The sequence below is a fragment of the Xyrauchen texanus genome, chromosome 5 (genome assembly GCF_025860055.1).
Source record: "Xyrauchen texanus isolate HMW12.3.18 chromosome 5, RBS_HiC_50CHRs, whole genome shotgun sequence".
NCBI lineage: Eukaryota > Metazoa > Chordata > Actinopteri > Cypriniformes > Catostomidae > Xyrauchen > Xyrauchen texanus.
This window is the reverse complement of record NC_068280.1, coordinates 53,584,632-53,606,323: the sequence shown is the minus strand read 5'-3', so window position 1 is coordinate 53,606,323 and position 21,692 is coordinate 53,584,632. Positions and strand designations below refer to the sequence as shown.

General features: G+C 36.8%; 2 protein-coding genes across 2 annotated transcripts; both read left to right on the top strand.

Annotated features, from left to right (window-relative positions):
* Nucleotides 1-7,447: 7,447 nt before the first annotated feature.
* On the top strand, nt 7,448-14,940 carry LOC127643577 (uncharacterized). Its single transcript, XM_052126360.1, has 7 exons — nt 7,448-7,589; nt 7,753-7,915; nt 9,591-9,783; nt 9,883-9,951; nt 10,610-10,768; nt 10,897-11,046; nt 14,290-14,940. Exons 1-7 carry the CDS (start codon nt 7,448-7,450, stop codon nt 14,938-14,940), a joined length of 1,527 nt encoding a protein of 508 aa, XP_051982320.1.
* Nucleotides 14,941-15,367: 427 nt separating this feature from the next.
* On the top strand, nt 15,368-20,191 carry LOC127643662 (uncharacterized). The gene is made up of 3 exons (XM_052126470.1): nt 15,368-16,297; nt 16,437-16,553; nt 19,945-20,191. The coding sequence occupies exons 1-3, from the start codon at nt 15,421-15,423 to the stop codon at nt 20,163-20,165; spliced, it is 1,215 nt and encodes a 404-aa protein (XP_051982430.1). The 5' UTR covers nt 15,368-15,420; the 3' UTR covers nt 20,166-20,191.
* Nucleotides 20,192-21,692: the final 1,501 nt, after the last annotated feature.

Below are 21,692 nucleotides of genomic sequence, written 5' to 3'. Positions count from 1 at the left end.
GTACTTACTTATGTCACTTTTGGGTACTTTCACCAGAATACACACCAGTAAACTGAGCACCACCTTGACAATTTGGGACTTTTGTGTGTCCTCATTTGTTTGACCATATAATCGTATTCAGCATGCTTTAAAATGGTCCCCAGCATTAAAATCTCACTTGTCCCAAAAAAACACTTTTAAGTGATTTGTGTACCTGAAGTGTGTATCCCCCCACCAATTTGTGTATAACACAGCGCCCCCTAAGAGAACTGCACTTCCGATTTTATACACACTTTCGGGAATCTGACCAATCAGAAGCCAGTAAGAATTTTTCGACACAGCGCACTCAGTGGCTCTTATAGAAACTGCACTTACTTAATACCTTGTCAATCTGACCAATCAGAAGCCAATTACGTCATCCTTAAAGATGGCGGAAGGAGAGTTCTTATTTACATGAAAGAATATAAGGATAAATCACATTATATTTTACATTGCATTGTAAATAATTAGTGAGTAAATAAAAATAGAGTGGTTTTGGTTAAGCACTGGGAGATTTAAAATCGTATGTCCAAAATGTTTTTCTAATCCCGATCCTTATCTGCCACTACTACCGGAGCTGACCCCTCCCCGTTTACCGAGAGTTACCGAGAATTACCGAGACGGAGGCGGCGCGAACGATGCAGTGCAGTCAATTGGATTGTACTGTAATTTAGATATTAGTTTATTAAAGATAAATGTATAAACAATATTTAAAATAGGGAAGGTGATCGACACATAAGCACGTGTCGTTGCAAAGCAATCATTGTCTTCTCAGAGAAGGGGACAAATATTTACATTTATTAACGTTTTTAGTATGTGTATGCACCTGGATGTATTCAATGAAAATATGCCTTGTAAAGGATGTGTTAAAATCGAAATCGCTTGATTTTATTAGTGATCTTTTTAAACATTGTATTCCCCACTTCAATTATTTTGGTATCTTTCAGCCGCGCGGGAAGCACCGCACCCCTCCCCGCCTCAATGAGAGCAGTACAGAGACGAGCAATGAACAGCACAACACTTATTATATTTTTCATTAACACTTTGTTATTTATATATATATATATATATATATATATATATATATATATATATATATATATATATATATATATATATATACAGTACACACACACAAATATATATATACAAATATATATGTATATGTGTGTATATACTATAATTATATTAAAAGACATGGAGATTAATTTACTGTCTTGAAGCAAATCTCAGTTGAATTCTTACCTAACCCTTAAAAGTAGATTATTTTATTTATTTATTGCAAGGGATATATGCTGCTTTTCATGTGACAAAGTGATTAAGCTGGGAAATGTATTCTTAAGTAATACATTTAAATAATTGATTGCAGAATAACCAGCAGCCAAGTTGTCTTTTTTGTTTCCTATCAAATTATTATACAGCATACGACCGTTATTAACTAGAACATGTTGTTTTCAATACCAAGACGGATGACTATTAGTTTATTTTATGGTGCTGTGTTTAATTTCATCACACAGAGGATTAAATCTGTAGAGGAGTGACTGCAATTGATATTGAGAAATTTTAGGACATTTGAAACCCTGTCTGAAAATATGTATTGTGTATTCAAACAACAGCAATTCAAAATTAACACTTTTGTTACATACTGTACATCACACAGTTGTAGTCATTATTGTAATCCTCATTTTCACCAATGTAGCTAAAACACATTGTACGTGGTCATGTTATAAGTTACAAAAGCTTTTGGAAACAGAAAATAAACTTGATATCTAACTAGAATTAGACCCAGTGTCATTAGTTCTGTGCCTTCAAGACCCATAACAGACTTCTGACGAAAGGGAAATCATTTAGCATATTAACTTTTACTTCAAAGAAAAAGAATGAAAAGAAACAACTACCATGGGCCAGCCCTATTTATTTTACAAGGAGAAGCTTAACTTTAAACACAATTCTTATTTAATAGTTAATTTCCCTGTTGTTCCTGTTGACATACTTGGCTGCTTTGTTATTTTATTATTATTATTGTTATTATTATTTTAATGTAGCTAATATAATTTATAATTTAATATAATTTAGTGAAAAAAATCACTAACTATAATGTTTAAAAATGCTGCAAATTGATGTAGAAAATTAGAATACCTGAAATGATTCTATGTATTTTGAGACAAAAGAGTTTTGTTGAAGGTGATTAAATAAAAAGTTTTTCAATAAACATTGAATTTTGGCAAGGATAGTATTGGGGGTAAAAAGTTCCCCTGTTGCAGGAGCTAAAAGTCACAAAAACTGTTGGCAGGGGAGAAGGTGCAGACTGCCTGATTGACAATTAATTGCTTTTCATAACTGAGGGGTAATACATTTATTCTGAATGATGTGTAGAGCCTGTCCATATTGACTGTTCAAATCATAATCAATGTTCAAATCATTTGTGAAATGTCTGTGGCAACATTTTAGATTAAAGATGTACAATGTTACAAAAGCCAAAAGTGGAAATTAACAGGAAATATTGCACCCTTTGCTGGAGTGGTTATTTTGAATATTTATTTAATGCAGGAAAAAATACAATACAAAAAAAATGAAATAAAAAAGTTTTTAAAAGTACAGTGACCAATTGTGCAATATCACTAAGTATGCATATACTGTATAAGTATAGATATGTGTATACTTACAAATTACTAGATACAAGTATACAGATAAACTACTATTCAAAAGTTTGGGATCACTATGAACTTTGTATGTTTTTGTAAGTAAATTATACTTTTATTAATCAAAGATGCTTTAAATTTAACAAGAAATGCAGTAAAGAAATTTATATTGTTAAAAATGACTAATTTAATTAAAATAAATGCTGTGTTCAAGAATCCTACACTTGCAGCATTGACACCTCAGGCATTCCTAGCAGTCAGTTTATTCTAGATCTTCAAGTGAACACCTTCACTGACCTTATCGTCAAACGTTGAACAACAGCTCAACATCTCAAACTTTGTACAGAATAGAGACATTTGAATGGATTAATCATTTATCAGTTCATTATTTAAATTGCATGTTCTATCTTTTTTCCTATTAGCCAGTGTCAGGCACTTTTTTTCTTTTAAGTCTACCTAAAATTCTTCTCTTCTAAATGTTGCAGAATAAAACTGGTATTTGCATGTACAGGTCTAGGATTTGTGCGGAGTTATCTAGAGAGTCTGATGGACTTGTGTACTAGTTGTGCATCTGGCTTGTCCATTTCTCTGTTAATTCAGATTGTTTTATTCTTTAAAGTAGTGGTGCATGGAATAGCCTTCATCTTCAAAAAGAAAAATAGACTGACTTTCTTGATAAATGTGTTTCTTTTTAGCCAGTTTTCAAACCAATGTCCAGGGTAAGCAAAGTGGCTTGCAGTAAATAAAAAAAAAAGTGACATACTACACTGTGATGTTCAGGTTAAGTCATGTGGTTTTATTGTCGTTCTACCATATACAGTTAGTACCAGTCTCTGAGTATTGAGGAGTCTGATAGCTTGGGGGAAGAAGCTGTTACACAGTCTGGCCGTGTGGGCCCGAATGCTTCGGTACCTCTTGCCAGACGGCAGGAAGGTGAATAGTTTATGTGAGGGGAGTGTGGATCATCCACAATGTTGGTTGCTTTTTCTGGATGCAGCGTTTAGTGTAAAGGTCTTTGATGGAGGGAAAACAGACCCCCGATGATCTTCTCAGCTGTCCTCACTATCCTCTGCAGGGCTTTGCGGTCCAAAATGGTGCAAGTCCCAAACCAGGCAGTGATGCAGCTGGATGCTCTCAATAGTCCCTCTATAGAATGTTGTGAGGATGGGGGGTGGGAGATGTGCTTTCCTCAGACTTCGAAGAAAGTAGAGACACTGCTGGGCTTTCTTGGTAATAGAGTTGGTGTTGTGGGACCAGATGAGGTTCTCCGCCTGGTGAACACCAAGGAATTTGGTGCTCTTGATGATCTCCACAGAGGAGCACTTTATATATATATATATATATATACACACATACATATATACAATTTACTGTCTTGAAGCAAATCTCATTTGAATTCTTACCTAACCCTTAAAAGTAGATTATTTTATTTATGTATCGCAAGGGGACTGTATATGCTGCTTTTCATGTGACAAAGTAATGTGATGAAGCTGGAAAATGTATTTTTAAGTAATAAATAAAAATAATTTGATGATTTGATGCAGAATAACCATCAGCCAAGTTATGTCCATATTACATAGTTTCTTACAATAATGGTATTTAAGGGAATCAGAAATCAAGATGATTTAAGATAGATATTTGTGCAGTGTATCAGATACAGGTCAGTGTAGGCTGCCCTTCCCCCACACACCTGATCACTGCTGCCTATCCAGAGCAAAACTTCACATGCAAAAACTTCACAGCTCAAAAAATTGAAAAAAGCAAGAAAAGTAGACATGCTCAAAAAGGAAAGAAAATTAGACGTGCTCAAAAAGATAAAGTAGATATACTCATAAGAATATTGATAATTTAAATTATTGTGTAAATAAAGCAATTAAAAAGAAATGTTACTAGACACTTTTCCACTTTTCTAACTTTGTATTTAATGGGAAATGCCATTGATTTATTAGAATGAACAGAATATAAGATTGCAAGTGAAGTGTAAGTTTGGAGACACCTCAATTAACCCCCTCCCCACTCTGCTTTCACTCAGAAGCACTTGATTTGCCCGCGGAAAAGTCTTGAAGGGGGATGGGCGCTCGCGCTGACCGTGAGATGCAGTGACGTCACTACACAGTAACGCGATGAGATTAATTATGTTTTGAAAGACATTTGATATGTGGCGTTTTTTCAACTAAAAGAAAAAAGTAGAATGTCAGTTTTCATGAGAACATGAGATTATGTATGTATTACCCAATTCGTTTTTTTGCATTTAAATGTCGTGTGTTTGCACTAAAACATTACATTGTAAATCATTAGTGAGTAAATAAAAATAGAGTGGTTTTGGTTAAGCACTGGGAGATTTAAAATCGTATGTCCAAAATGTTTTTCTAATCCCGATCCTTATCTGCCACACTACCGAGCTGACCCTCCCCGTTTACCGAGAGTTACCGAGAATTACCGAGACGGAGGCGGCGCGAACGATGCAGTGCAGTCAATTGGATTGTACTGTAATTTAGATATTAGTTTATTAAAGATAAATGTATAAACAATATTTAAAATAGGGAAGGTGATCGACACATAAGCACGTGTCTTTGCAAAGCAATCATTGTCTTCTCAGAGAAGGGGACAAATATTTACATTTATTAACGTTTTTAAAGTATGTGTATGCACCTGGATGTATTCAATGAAAATATGCCTGTAAAGGATGTGTTAAAATCGAAATCGCTTGATTTTATTAGTGATCTTTTTAAACATTGTATTCCCCACTTCAATTATTTTGGTATCTTTCAGCCGCGCGGGAAGCACCGCACCCCTCCCCGCCTCAATGAGAGCAGTACAGAGACGAGCAATGAACAGCACAACACTTATTATATTTTTCATTAACACTTTGTTATTTATATATATATATATATATATATATATATATATATATATATATATATATATATATATATATATATACACAGTACACACACACAAATATATATATACAAATATATATATATGTATATGTGTGTATATACTATAATTATATTAAAAGACATGGAGATTAATTTACTGTCTTGAAGCAAATCTCAGTTGAATTCTTACCTAACCCTTAAAAGTAGATTATTTTATGTATTTATTGCAAGGGGACTGTATATGCTGCTTTTCATGTGACAAAGTGATTAAGCTGGGAAATGTATTCTTAAGTAATAAATAAAAATAATTTGATGATTTGATGCAGAATAACCATCAGCCAAGTTATGTCCATATTACATAGTTTCTTACAATAATGGTATTTAAGGGAATCAGAAATCAAGATGATTTAAGATAGATATTTGTGCAGTGTATCAGATACAGGTCAGTGTAGGCTGCCCTTCCCCACACACCTGATCACTGCTGCCTATCCAGAGCAAAACTTCACATGCAAAAACTTCACAGCTCAAAAAATTGAAAAAAGCAAGAAAAGTAGACATGCTCAAAAAGGGAAAGAAAATTAGACGTGCTCAAAAAAGATAAAGTAGATATACTCATAAGAATATTGATAATTTAAATTATTGTGTAAATAAAGCAATTAAAAAGAAATGTTACTAGACATAGCCACTTTTCTAACTTTGTATTTAATGGGAAATGCCATTGATTTATTAGAATGAACAGAACATAAGATTGCAAGTGAAGTGTAAGTTTGGAGACACCTCAATTAACCCCTCCCCCACTCTGCTTTCACTCAGAAGCACTTGATTTGCCCGCGGAAAAGTCTTGAAGGGGGATGGGCGTCTCGCGCTGACCGTGAGATGCAGTGACGTCACTACACAGTAACGCGATGAGATTAATTATGTTTTGAAAGACATTTGATATGTGGCGTTTTTTCAACTAAACGAAAGGTAGAATGTCAGTTTTCATGAGAACATGAGATTATGCATTTTTAGCATTTAAATGTATTGTGTTTGCACTATAAAAATACATAGTTGGCAAAATCTGTATCAGAATAAGAAAAAAAGACGTTATCAGAATATTTGTCTAAACATTTAATTTCAGAAAAGCTTCCTACAAGACTAAACATACTATTTATATCGTATATGGCAGAAATCGTTAGTATGAATGTGTGTCATTGCGAGTTTAACACGTGACAAACCTCGTTTTCCGGGAATTCAGACACGTGACAATGACGTCTAATGGAGCGAAGACAGTTTTTCCCGCGAACGACAACACTGAACACGCTCATTAAGGAAGAAAAGGTAAGATGTCTTTTCATAAAAATATACAATAAGAGATTCTTGACTAATAAATCGATGTTTAGCGTTGTATTCACTTGTGTTCTTCATGTCAATTGTTAGTTGAACCTGTTTAATTATGAAGTTGACGATTAAACAATTAAGCCAATTAAGTTTGTGCTTTCCCACTAGTCACATTTGTGTATTGATGGATATAATTCAGTGTAAATCTTAGAAATGCATTAATAGCAGTACCTAAGGTACCAAATTTGCTATTTGTATTTTAACATATTTTGCTTTGAGGACATTATCTTTCTGTGGTGAAGTAGAAATGAAATAGTTTGGTGTATATCATTATTTATATCTTACCTCTTACTGTAATACTCCACAAACATGGAAGCAAAGTGTGATCACAGTTGTGACCAGTGGGATTAAACCCCAATGTAAATCAACATTCTGTCATTATTTAATTTGGAGTCTCTCTCTCTCTCTCTCTCTCTCTCTCTCTCTCTCTCTCTCTCTTTTGATTGAACAATTCTTTCTAAGATATTTTTTACATTGTAATTATGCTTGTTTATTCCATTAATTTTATATAATCGTTTTTCCCTCATGAAAATTGCCCTATGTGTGGAATTCAGCATGCTGGCTATCCGTAAAAGACGTAGAAGACCTCAGCAGGATGCTGAAGATAACATCATATTTGAAACTGAAAAGCCTGGTCTTCAAGAGCAGTACATCAGCAAATATAAAGGCAAGACAATTCAAATATAAGTACTTTGGATTACTTTTGTATTGCAGCTGAACTGTTGAATTAGTAAAATGTTAGTACATTTCAGATATTTCCATTTTTACTTATTAAATGAGATTGCAGACACCCTGTAACAGTAATCAAAATAATGTTTTTTCTGCTTTAGGCCGTGGCGTTTTCACCACTGAATCTTTCTGCAGAGGAGACTTTGTTCTTGAATACAGAGGTGAACTTCTGAGTTCAAAGGAGAGTCTTGAACGAACTAAAAACTACACTGAAACTGAGAGCACATTCTTGTTTGATTTTCAGTGGCATGGAAAATATTGGTGGTAAGTACATCAAGAACTGTTGACTTGATGTAGCAGGGAAGCTCAAAGAGATCTTTTTCTTCAAGAGAGTAAAAGGGCCAATTTTACCAATAATGATCATTCTCTCATCATTTACTCATTCTTATTCTATCTGACTCCCAATTTAAGTCATCATTCCCTATAAATCTTTATTAATGAATAACTCCTTTCACATTTGAAATGTAGAGTGCTCTGCACATGTGTCAAGTGCAAACAACCGTAAACCAGCTTCTCTCATGAACTACAGCGGAGGATTTATAGAGAATAATGACATATTTGGGTTGAATTCTCACCCAAAGCTAATTTTATCACTTCAGAAGACATGGACTAAACACTTGAGAGGTACAGGTGCATCTAAAAAATGTGAATATCATGGAAAAGTTAAAAATTGGAACTTTCATATATTCTAGATTCCTTACACATGAAATTTTTTTTTTGGTTTTAATGTTGATAATTACAGCTTACAGCTCATGGAAATAAAAAATCCAGTATCTCAAAATATTAGAATAAAGAATTTATAATACAGAAATGTCAACCTTCTGAAAAGTATTTTAATTTATGCACTCAATACTTGGTCAGGGCTCTTTTTGCACAAATTATTGCATCAATGTGGCGTGGCATGGAGGCAATCTGTCTGTGGCACTGCCGAGGTGTTCTGGAAGCACAGGATGCTTTGATAGCGGCCATCAGCTTGTCTGTATTGTTGGGCACAGTAATACCATTGTTAGAAAACCAGTTACTTGTAGTTCTGGCTCTGTGGGCAGGTGCCAAGTCCTGCTGGAAAAGGAAATCAGCATCTCCAAAAACCTTGTCAGCAGATGGAAGCATGAATTGCTCTAAAATATCCTGGTAGACGGCTGAATTGACTCTCGACTTGAGAGAAAACAGTGGACCAACACCAGCAGATGACATGGCACCCCATATCATCACTGACTGTGGAAACTTCACACTGGCCTCTCCACTGAGCAACGGTCCAGTTCTTCTCCTTTAACCCAGGTAAGACGGTTCTGGCGTTGTCTCTGGTCTTGGAATGGAACAGCACTCATTCAGCAATGACCTTCTGTGGCTTACCCTCCTAGTGGAGGATGTCAATGAGTGTCGTCTGGACAACTGTCAAGTCACCAGTCTTCCCCATGATTGTGGTTGTGTGTACTGAACCAGACGGAGATTAAAGGCTCGGGAAACCTTTGCAGGTGTTTTGAGTTAATTAGCTGATTAAAACTCTTCTCAGGTTGATATTTCTGTATTATAAATTCTGTATTCTAATATATTGAGATACTGGATTTTTTATTTCTATGAGCTGTAAGCAGTAATCATCAAGATTGCAACAATAATTTTTTATGTGAAATGAATCTAGAATATAGAAAGTTCCACTTTTGAATGAATTTTCCACAATATTAAATTTTTTGAGCAGCTGTATGTTTTCCCTTTATAACCTTTTTGAGCTTGAAAGCTTTGGACTCCATTGGCTTACATTGTAAGGACCAAAACACGTCAAAAATGATTACCACAGGAGACAGAAAGTCATATGAGGGCGAGTAAATGATGAGAGAATTATAGTGAACTGTGCCTTTAATATAAAACAGACTGTAGATGTGAAAAACACTTCTGTATATGTCTTGCATACATTTAATGGTAAGTGTGTGTGTTTATATAGTATGGATGCATCCAAGGAAGACAAGTCCCTGGGAAGACTTGTCAACGATGAGCACAAAAATCCAACTTGCAAAATGAGAACTGTTGAAGTGAAGAAAAAGCCTCATCTTTGTCTATTTGCTGTACGAGACATTTTACCAGGTGAAGAAATCACTTACAACTATGGCGACTCGGACTGGCCGTGGAGAGCCAAGGTACCATAAAGAAAATGCTAGAATTCATAAGCAGCAATATATGATGCCTTTTTCCTGTCATTAATTGCTAATGTGTTTTGTGGTCTCATATTTCTCCAGTCTTTAAATGAACCGTCAACAGAATCCAGTGATGTAAAATCAGTCAGCAGTTTGGGCCCACAGAAATCGGTAAGTACAGTTAATTCTGCTTCACTCCTTGTAATGACAAAATGGGTAATTTTGAAGCTTAGAGGCCGGATTTTACAATGCATTAAAACAATATAACTAACTCTTAAAGGAGTAGTTTACCCTAAAATAACAATTCTTTCATTATATTCATGCCATCACAGATGAATATGACTTTCTTTCTTCAGCAGAACACAAATAAAGATTTTTAGAAGAATATCTCAGCTCTGTAGGTCCGTACAATGCAAGTCAACAGGTACCAAATTTTGATAGTCCCAATGTAATCGACACAACTGCAGTCCGGCCATTAATGTCTTCCCAAGCTAAATTAATGATGTTTATAAGAAAATAACAGAATTAAAAAGTTATGATAATCTTCACTTCTGGTCACATTCTTCCCTTCCACGACGCTTAATGTAAGTGTTAACAAGTCAAGTGAGAAGTGATACCAAATTTCTTTGACTTGTCCTCACTTTTCCCTCAACTATACCAGAGCAGTGCTTACCAAAAATAAAACAACTTCGTTAAATTAACAAAACATACATCTTACCTTTTGGCTCACCTCAGTGATGCTTAAATGTCTTTAGGTGCCACAGTTTTTAACATTGACAATGTATATTTTACTCTTGGCTTAAGCTAAATACCTCTTTTATATCTACAGCAGCGGTTTCAATCAAGAATGTCAAAGTTGCGACAACATCATGAAGATTGTTATAATCGCTTTAAAAGAGCAGAGACTGAGAGGAATGAGAGTGAAAAGAAACATCTCAAGCTATTGCATGATCAGGTCACTAAACAGCTGTCACAAAAAGATTGCTCGGTGAGTAATATATATGAACACAGACGCATCACAAATAATTAACACCTCAATTTCTTTACAGGTGCTTTTTGGTACTTTTGAGCCTTTCATTTAGTCCATATGATATTACTTCTGATTATGTTTTCCAGCTGTCCCCGTCACCCACTGAAGTATGCACATCTGATACACCATCACATTCACCACTTAATGTGCCGCAATCCTCATCACCTTTGCCCTGTGCTGCATCCACCGCAGGGAATGGCTTATCACAGGAACCTGAGCCTGTCTCATTAAGGGAGGTGGGTATACACATTTAGTAGACAATCTGTGGATGTCGCCATACCAGTTTAGCTTCTGGTACATGCACATTAATTTGTGTTTGTTTTATGCTTGGGTAATGCAGTTACTGCCTCCTAAAAATGAAATAGAACTCAATTTAAACAACTTTTAACATTTATGTACCCCCCCCACCACCTGCAACCACACATACATTCCAGTGGTCAAACATAAAATAACAACAGACACGCATATAAACAAACAGTCCAAATAAAATACTTGATGACTTAAAAACATATACAATTAACCAACATACCCCACCTGCCCACATCCCTCAAATTTTTTTTTAAATGGTCAAAATTAACTATAAATTCACATAAATTTGCTGGGAATAAAATACCCAAATACTAAATGCCCTGTTTGGGCCACTGAAAGATGTCAGATGAAAAGCTGTTTACGGGCAGTATGCTGTCAGAGCCAAAGTTTCAGATTTAGACCAGTTAAATAGAATTTAGACCCCAGAGCCTTGCCTGTAGGTAAGGGCTTAATTACCTCGCCAAGCTCCTCCAAGTTTATCTCCAGAATCAATAAAAAATGTTTGCTCAGTCAACAGTTTAGGGAGATCTAATGGTTCCACAAAATTTCTAATATCTTCATCAGTAGACGAAAACATGGAACTATAAAGATCAAGATAGATTTCTTTAAAAGTATTATTAATATCAATGGTAAATATTTCACCAGCAGCAGATTTAATTGAGGGAATGGTAGAAAAGACTCTTTCCTTTATATATCTAGCCAAAAGCTTCCCTGCTTTGTCCCCCGACTCAAAGTATGACAAAATAGTATTATATCTGTATTTCAATCGGGTCAATTCTCTGAGGCCATCAGACGACATTTGGCGCTTCAGCTCTGCCTCGGCACTTTTAATATTCCCTCCAACTCCACGAGTTCTCATGCTTTGGATTTTTTGATGAATGAGGCATACTGTATGATCCGACCCCTAAGAAATGCCTTAAGTGTCTACAAGCCACGCCCACAGAAGATAATGAGGACCAGTTGGACTCCATATAAACAATGATTTCGGACTTTAAAATTAGTTGGAACTCAGAATTTTGCAAAAGGGAAACATTAAAACACCAACTATATTCTTTTTTTTTTTTTCTCTGTATGTGGCAACACCTTTAAACTCACCAGAGTGTGATCAGAGACTAAGATGTATAGTCCCTACCATATGGATTCAAATGTATAGACCCTACCATATGGGTTCAAAAGTCTCCAAATATCTGTAAGACCAAGATTTGTACACATCCTCTGAAGCGTAGATGTTGCTCTAGGGGACTTACACACTTTTCCTTTACTATGATCAAGGACTGAATCCATCAATAGATTAAAGTCTCCTCCCAACATTATATTGTTATAATGCACATTGTTATGTGCAGAAATATTAGCCAAAATCAACCTTTGCCCCTGAATTTCAAAAAAAAAAATAATGACTCTAATTTAACTTTAATCCGTTGGAGACATTTGAATTGTAGATGTTTACTTATCAATGTAATGACTCCCCTGCTCTTACTCGAGCCAGCACTAAAGAAAACATGTCCATCCCATATCTTCCCAAAATGTTCAGCTTCCTGCAGAAAACTTGTGTTTCTTTAAGAAACACTATATCCTATTTCTTACGTTTTTAAGAAAATAAATAACCTTCCTTCTTTTTATGGGGTGTCCCAACCATTCACATTCCATGTGGAGAGTGACAATCCACTCATATTAGTATTTGACATTAACATAGTAGAGAAATTAGATAAAAATGTAATTATAAAGACCACATTCCACATTGGTGCAACAATCAACCCCGAACTTTCCCCAGCAAAAAAAAGAAAAACATGTGCATTAACCCTGCGCACAACATCACCAATTGGTGTCCATCCCTCTAAACTCAAACAGTCCATGTACGCCTACGATAGTCCCTGCGACAAACTTGCCATCAGATTGCTCAAGTCCGGTGCTTCCACACAATTTTTTTAAACAGAATTACACATCAGAAGATCATCTATAAAACAAACTCCAGCCCATAAGCGGAATAAACACACAAAAAAGTGTAGATTCATCCACTTAATTGTCTTGAAGGTCTGGGCCTGCACAAAACAAGCTCCAGCCGCTAGCGGAACCTGCACAAAGCATCTATTCAGTTCTTTGTGCAGTCAAACTCACTCCAATGTCCTGTAAGAAATATTCCACAAAACAAACTCCAGCCAACTTGAGGCATAAGCACCTAAAACAAGCAGATTCATCCACATGGCTTACTCCAATGTCTTTATGTAGGACAATGCTTGCTGTGACATGTAAATAGTATGCAGACATCCTTAGTATCTGTTCTCAATTTGGCCAGGAATATCAGTGCAAAAGTGATCATCCGTTGATGTCATCCGCTGATTCTATTTAGAGAACATGTCGACAATCAACAGAGCAATGAAAATTGACACAGCCTGTCTCTAAAATCCGAAATGATTTTAATTGTTTAATTTTCGATTAGCACGTTTTTAAAATCATGGTAAATGGGATACTGTTTAAAATATTTGGAAACTACCCAGCTCTATTCATCGATATACAATTAAATCATCCTATAAACCAGCCCTAGTGAGAACATGAGAAAACGGCACATTTTTATATAAAAATACATTCCTCTTGCGAATGATCAAATTCAATGCTGTCCCGCATTTTGTGTGTTCATCTTTCTGCATGTTTGTCTGTCAGTGCAACCAGGTGAAGCATTAGATATTTACATACAATGATATTAACAATATAAAAAAATCTCCACCAGTTGACACTTTATTTCTATATAAATATATACAGTATATCGTGGAGATGAAACGGCCACCCAGTCTTAATATCTCTATTAAGATAAGTCACTATTATTACATAAATGTCCAACCATAATTATTTGATAAAAATTTTTGTGCACTCAAATTCCAATCACATATTACTCTCCAAAGAAGGGCATTTTAGATTATTAGAGAAATTATGTGAGAGGTACGTGACATGCTATGCAGCATTTTTAATGCTTGTATGATAACCTGAAAGAGTGTCTTGCTTGTCATTACACTTAAGTAACCACAGTACAATGCTAATTAGATTTACAGAAACCACATAATGCCCATAGACTACTAACACCTTATCTTATTTAAAAGTTCACTCCCCTTATTTGAGCACTGAAACTTACTGAAATTGTACATCCTTATTTTCATCATGTGTTGTTCTCTTTTCAGTACTCATGGAAAGCCCTCAGTGATTCAGATGTTACAGACTACAGCGATGTTGACTATGTACCCAAGAGCAGCTCAGACGAATCAGATGATAGTGCTTCTGGATATAGCATGGTTGAAAGTAGCTTAGATGAAGCTAATGAAAAGACTTCTGGAAAAGGTATGGTCAAAAGTTCTCTGAAAAATCCAACTTCACCTTTTTCACAAAGCTATAAAGATACAAGCAGTTCATCAGACACAGGCGTGACAACACCATCACCAAATGCTAAAGTGCAATGCAAAACCAAAGAGACAGACCCCTCTTCTGAAGATAGGTCTTTTATTCAATCAATGCCATCACCTGTGCAGGATCGCAAGTCATATAAGAAGCAGTATTGTCTTTATTGCTCTAAGCCTTTTTCAAAAATGGCAAGACACCTTGAATCTGTCCATCGCAATGAAGTGGACGTTGCAAAGGCAGTTGCGTTTCCAAAACATTCTAAAGAGAGGCGAATCCAGTTAAACCTCCTTAGAAAAGGGGCAACTTTGCCCACAACACAGATGTGGCAAGAAATGGACATGGAGAGATGGTTGCCTGCTACCGTCCAAAAGAGAGCAAAAAGCCAAGGATTTCATTCACTGTGTTTACTGCCAAGGGCTTTACAACAAGCGTAGCCTTTGGAAACATTTAAAGAACTGTCCTCTGAAACCTAAAGATGATGAATCCAAGGGCAGGAAAAGAGTCCGATCACTCTGCGCTCTGAAAACTCCAGTTGGTTTAGAAGTGAGCAAAGGTTTAAAGAATATACTTTCCATTATGAACTATGATGAAGTTTCCCGTGTTGTTCACTCTGACTGCTGCATCATGCAACTGGGGGAGCACATGTTTAATAGGATGGGATCTGATGTTAATAAACATGACTACATCAGACAGAAGATGAGAGAAGTTGGCAGACTTCTTCTTGAAGCAAGGAAGATTACTCGGCTAAGATCTATGGTGGACTTCATCATTCCAGCAAATTTCAAACAAGTCATTTCAGCTGTTAAAGTTGTATCTGGCTATGATGAAGAGAAAAACTGCTACCGCATTCCTCTCTAGCTCTCAAACTTGGTCATTCTTTAAACAAGATCTGTAGTATTGTTGAGAGCAATGCCATGATGTACGGAGACCATCAACGTGCTGAGTGTGCTCGAGACTTCAGAAAAATACACCAGGCAAGATGGAACGAATACATTTCTGCTGGTGCTTTAACTACTTTAAAAGAAGCCAAGTGGAACACGCCTCAGATCATTCCTTTCACTCAAGATGTCAAAGTTCTGCATGCACATCTGGAAAAGAAACACAAACAGTTCCTAAGCAAGCTCAGAAACTGCCCATCGGCAAAAAGCTATTCAGCTCTTGCTAAGGTCACATTGACGCAAGTCATCCTGTTCAACAGAAGAAGAGAAGGTGAGGTATCACGAATGCTTTTGGCAGCTTTTAAAAGCAGGGATTCTTCTGAGCTACATGAAGACCTAGCGATCTGTCTTTCGGAGTTCGAGAGAAAGTTGTGTCTGCACTTCACCCGAGTTGAGATCCGTGGTAAACGAGGGAGAAAGGTTCCTGTGCTTCTCAAGCCTTCAATGGTTTCTGCCATGGAGCTGCTTGTTGAAACACGTGAGGTTTGTGAAGTCCCAGCTGAGAATCCTTTTCTGTTTGCCAGATCAGGAGCAATGCCTGCATACCGAGGAGGAGAGTGCATTTACAGAGCTGCTCAGGAATGTGGCATAAAGAATCCAGAAGCACTGTCATCAACTAAGCTGAGGAAACACATAGCAACCATGTCAAAAATCTTGAACCTTGATGAGAACGAAGCAGATCAATTGGCTGATTTCCTCGGTCATGATATCAGAATCCACAGACAATATTACCGCTTACCGGAGGGGACGCTGCAGCTGGCAAAGATGAGCAAGGTCTTGTTAGCAATGGAAAAGGGAACACTCTCAGACTTCAAAGGAAAGACGCTTGATGAGATTGAAATTGACCCAAATGGTATGAGCATGCTTGCATGTCTATGCTAATATTTTTGTCTATGCAAGTTTTTTGACAGAAAATGTAAGAAAAAAAATTACATTTGAAAGTATGATGCTATGATGATATTATATTTTCATTCATCAATGCTTTCTTTTAGAACAATTTGAACCCCTCGTTAATGATATGTCAAGTGATGAGGAGGATTGCAGCGACCCATCTCAGTCAGCATCCCCAGAAGAGACGGCTCAACTGTCTGGATCACAAAAGGATCAAAGTAAGCAAAGTTTTAACCAATCATTTAATCACCAAGAATTACTTTTATATTAACTAAAGACAACAATCAGGGAGGCCAGTTCGGAAGTAAAAAGGTTGTTTTATATCTTGGGGTATGCCTCTGGGCTTTCTTTAGAGAAAATAGACTGCAAGTTTAAAGAAAGTAAATGATTTAAATGTACATTCAGTAAGGTTTCAGCTGTTTTGCTGGCTTTTGTTCGGCTTCTATATTTTCACACATCTTTTTTTTATGTAATTACAATTGTATTCATTAATCACAGAACATATGCATAGTATAAAACAATGCTGTTTATAAGAATATGACACAATCTTGTGTTTTTTATTACAACTAGTGCTGTCGGTCAATTAAAAGTTTTAATCGTGATGAATCACATAATTTTACATCATTAATCATGAATAATCACTGATTTTGAAAGTGCTAAAATTTTACCTTTTAAATTGAAATTAATTTTAAAATGTATAATGGGAAAGATCAGGGCTGTGTTTCCCAAAAAGAGCATTGGTGCCTACAGTATTTACTGATCTATCCCAGAGATCACAAAGTTGTCTTTTGTTCCAAATTGCATGCAGGTCACTTACAATATACATTCAGGTCCATAAATATTGGGACATCGACACAATTCAAATCTTTTGGCTCTATACACCACCACAATGGATTTGAAATGAAACGAACAAGATGTGCTTTAACTGCAGACTTTCAGCTTTAATTTGAGGGTATTTACATCCAAATCAGGTGAACGGTGTAGGAATTACTACAGTTTGTATATGTGCCTCCCACTTTTAAGGGACCAAAAGTAATGGGACAATTGGCTACTCAGCTGTTCCATGGCCAGGTGTGTGTTATTCCCTCATTATCCCATTTACAAGGAGCAGATAAAAGGTCCAGAGTTCATTTCAAGTGTGCTATTTGCATTTGGAATCTGTTGCTGTCAACTCTCACTATAAGAGCCAAAGAGCTGTCACTATCAGTGAAGCAAGCCATCATTAGGCTGAAAAATCAAAACAAACCCATCAGAGAGATAGCAAAAACATTAGGTGTGGCCAAATCAACTGTTTGGAATATTCTTAAAAAGAAAGAACACACCGGTGAGCTCAGCAACACCAAAAGACCCGGAAGACCACGGAAAACAACTGTGGTGGATGACCGAAGAATTCTTTCCCTGGTGAAGAAAACACCCTTCACAACAGTTGGCCAGATCAAGAACACTCTCCAGGAGGTAGGTGTATGTGTGTCAAAGTCAACAATCAAGAGAAGACTTCACCAGAGTGAATACAGTGGGTTCACCACAAGATGTAAACCATTGGTGAGCCTCAAAAACAGGAAGGCCAGATTAGAGTTTGCAAACAACATCTAAAAAAGCCTTCACAGTTCTGGAACAACATCCTATGGACAGATGAGACAAAGAACAACTTGTACCAGAGTGATGGGAAGAGAAGAGTATGGAGAAGGAAAGGAACTGCTCATGATCCAAAGCATACCACCTCATCAGTGAAGCATGGTGGTGGTAGTGTCATGGCGTCGGCATGTATGGCTGCCAATGGAACTGGTTCTCTTGTATTTATTGACGATGTGACTGCTGAAAAAGCAGCAGGATGAATTCTGAAGTGTTTCGGGCAATATTATCTGCTCATATTCAGCCAAATGCTTCAGAACTCATTGGACGGCGCTCACAGTACAGATGGACAATGACCAGAAGCGTACTGCGAAAGCAACCAAAGAGTTTTTCAAGGGAAAGAAGTGGAGTGTTATGCAATGGCCAAGTCAGTCACCTGACCTGAATCCGATTGAGCATGCATTTCACTTGCTGAAGACAAAACTGAAGGGAAAATGCCCCAAGAACAAGCAGGAACTGAAGACAGTTGCAGTAGAGGCCTGGCAGAGCATCACCAGGGATGAAACCCAGCGTCTGGTGATGTCTATGCGTTCCAGACTTCAGGCTTTAATTGACTGCAAAGGATTTGCAACCAAGTATTAAAAAGTGAAAGTTTGATTTATGATTGTTAATCTGTCCCATTACTTTTGGTCCCTCAAAAGTGGGAGGCACATATGCACACTGTTGTAATTCCTACACCGCTCACCTGATAAATACCCTCAGATTAAAGCTGAAAGTCTGCAGTTAAAGCACATCTTGTTCGTTTCATTTCAAATCCATTGTGGTGGTGTATAGAGCCAAACAGATTCGAATTGTGTCCATGTCCCAATATTTATGGACCTGACTGTATTTATTTATGCCATTTACGATTGATATCAAAATGCAATTATTTGTATTTGCTTTGTAAAATAAATGAATATAGTTAATTTCAGCATATTGTGGGATATTCTGAATGAGTCTATTTTTATTTTTTGATCCAATTGTTGTGACTTCATTCAATGTGGGAATTGTGTAAGAAAAAGTCATCATGAAAGTTAAAGTATTAAAATAATGTAATTTTTGCAAGCCCTTGATATATCAATAAATTAAATGTATTATGCAGTCCTAAAATGGGCATTAAATCTCTTTAACACTCATCCTCCACAATATTAATCAGTTGGAAGTATATAGCTTTCTTTTTTGGTTTTGCACAGCAACCATACAGCCACGTTCATGAATATGTGCACTATTATGCAAATGAAAGGGTAAATAGCGGTTAACATATGCTCGCGAATTGCCACAAGGAACTTGCATCATTATAACCAATATAAACTGCAATGACTCAAACTTAGTGTTTCAAAAAAGCATACACCACTTGTAAAAGAGTATTATTAAAAAACCTTGTGTGTATTAACCCACATTCACACCTGTGGAAAGGCAGGAAAAAACTGAAAGTAACATTGGATTGGTGGCGTCATCTAGCGCCACACAACATAGACGTCATTATAAAAGTCCTCCCAGTATACACACTGGGACATCAGAACACAACGGTAAATGCATTACTCACGATTAAGAACAATTTACTAATTAATCCCATACGGTAACGTGATAATTTTGTTTGTCATTTTTAATTACAACATTACCAGGAGAGAAACAGCACCTTTAGCAGAAGATTAATATTATTGTGTTAATACTATTATGTGATCATAGGCAGCCTCACCTTATTCTCAGCTGTTTATCGAAAACTGCACTCCTGTCAGATCGTCAAAGAATAGCACAAATATTACTAACTGCCATTGGCCATTTGGGCCCCATCCTCACTCGACACAAACTCTTTCAAACACACATCATGTAGGTGACTGATTTTGGTTTCAAAGCTGGGAATTTTCCTGAAATGTAAGCAGTTGGCATCCCTGAGCAATAAGCATCTGAGGGCTTTTCACATTTTCTAATAATCTACAGATTACAATATGTCATGATTGGTTCTGATTTAAAACTTTATTTCCTTATTTTTTTCAGGTTCTTTAAAGGCTCCAAAAAGAAAATGGGAGGACATTGAGGTAAAAGCAATAGAAAGGCACATGATGAGGTTCATCAAGACATGCAAAGTTCCTGGTAAGCAAGACTGTGAAAGATGCATTGAAGCAGAGCCAGAGGCTTTGAAGGAGCGAACATGGACTGGCCTGAAAAACTATGTGCGAAACAGGATCACAACTCTCAAAAAAAAGGGTGCTTTGTAGCCGTGTAGAAGTAAAATGACTTTTCAATATTCAGCACTTTTTGAATTTTGTTTCATAAGCTGTTCACCACTATGTGTTTAACACTTTTTCATTTTCTCTTGAAAAAACAGTTGTTAAAAGTAGAAGTGAAAGGGATGAAGAGGGAGGAGTGAAAGTGAAGTAGACGGAAAAGAGGGAGGAGTGAAAGTGAAGTAGACGGAAAAGAGGGAGGAGTGAAAGTGAAGTAGATGAAAAGAGGGAGGAGTGAAAGTGAAGTAGACAAAAAGAGGGAGGAGTGAAAGTGAAGTAGACAAAAGAGGGAGGAGTGAAAGTGAAGTAGACGAAAAGAGGGAGGAGTGAAAGTGAAGTAGAGGAAAAGAGGGAGGAGTGAAAGTGAAGTAGAGGAAAAGAGGGAGGAGTGAAAGTGAAGTAGAGCGAAAAGAGGGAGGCGTGAAAGTGAAGTAGAGGAAAAGAGGGAGGAGTGAAAGTGAAGTAGAGGAAAAGAGGGAGGAGTGAAAGTGAAGTAGAGGAAAAGAGGGAGGAGTGAAAGTGAAGTAGACGAAAAGAGGGAGGAGTGAAAGTGAAGTAGACGAAAAGAGGGAGGAGTGAAAGTGAAGTAGAGGAAAAGAGGGAGGAGTGAAAGTGAAGTAGACGAAAAGAGGGAGGAGTGAAAGTGAAGTAGAGGAAAAGAGGGAGGCGTGAAAGTGAAGTAGAGGAAAAGATGGAGGAGTGAAAGTGAAGTAGAGGAAAAGAGGGAGGAGTGAAAGTGAAGTAGACGAAAAGAGGGAGGAGTGAAAGTGAAGTAGAGGAAAAGATGGAGGCGTGAAAGTGAAGTAGAGGAAAAGAGGGAGGAGTGAAAGTGAAGTAGAGGAAAAGAGGGAGGAGTGAAAGTGAAGTAGAGGAAAAGAGGGAGGAGTGAAAGTGAAGTAGAGGAAAAGAGGGAGGAGTGAAAGTGAAGTAGAGGAAAAGAGGGAGGAGTGAAAGTGAAGTAGACGAAAAGAGGGAGGAGTGAAAGTGAAGTAGACGAAAAGAGGGAGGAGTGAAAGTGAAGTAGACGAAAAGAGGGAGGAGTGAAAGTGAAGTAGAGGAAAAGAGGGAGGAGTGAAAGTGAAGTAGAGGAAAAGAGGGAGGAGTGAAAGTGAAGTAGAGGAAAGAGGGAGGAGTGAAAGTGAAGTAGAGGAAAAGAGGGAGGAGTGAAAGTGAAGTAGAGGAAAAGAGGGAGGAGTGAAAGTGAAGTAGACAAAAAGATGGAGGAGTGAAAGTGAAGTAGAGGAAAAGAGGGAGGAATGAAGATATAGTTAATTGTTTAGGCCAAGGTTCTCGATCTCGTTATATATTATATTTTATCTTCTACAATGTGTTCACTGCTCTTTCAACATCTTGGCATTTCTTAGGATTAAGAGAATGATTGTGCATGCAGTGCATTTGCATGTAATATTCTTTGCAACATCCTGTCAATGTTATATATTGCAAAGTCAATTTAAAAAGTTTGCTAGTACAATACAGTGTGGTGTGTTTTTCTATCCTCAATTGTTTGTATATCAGTAT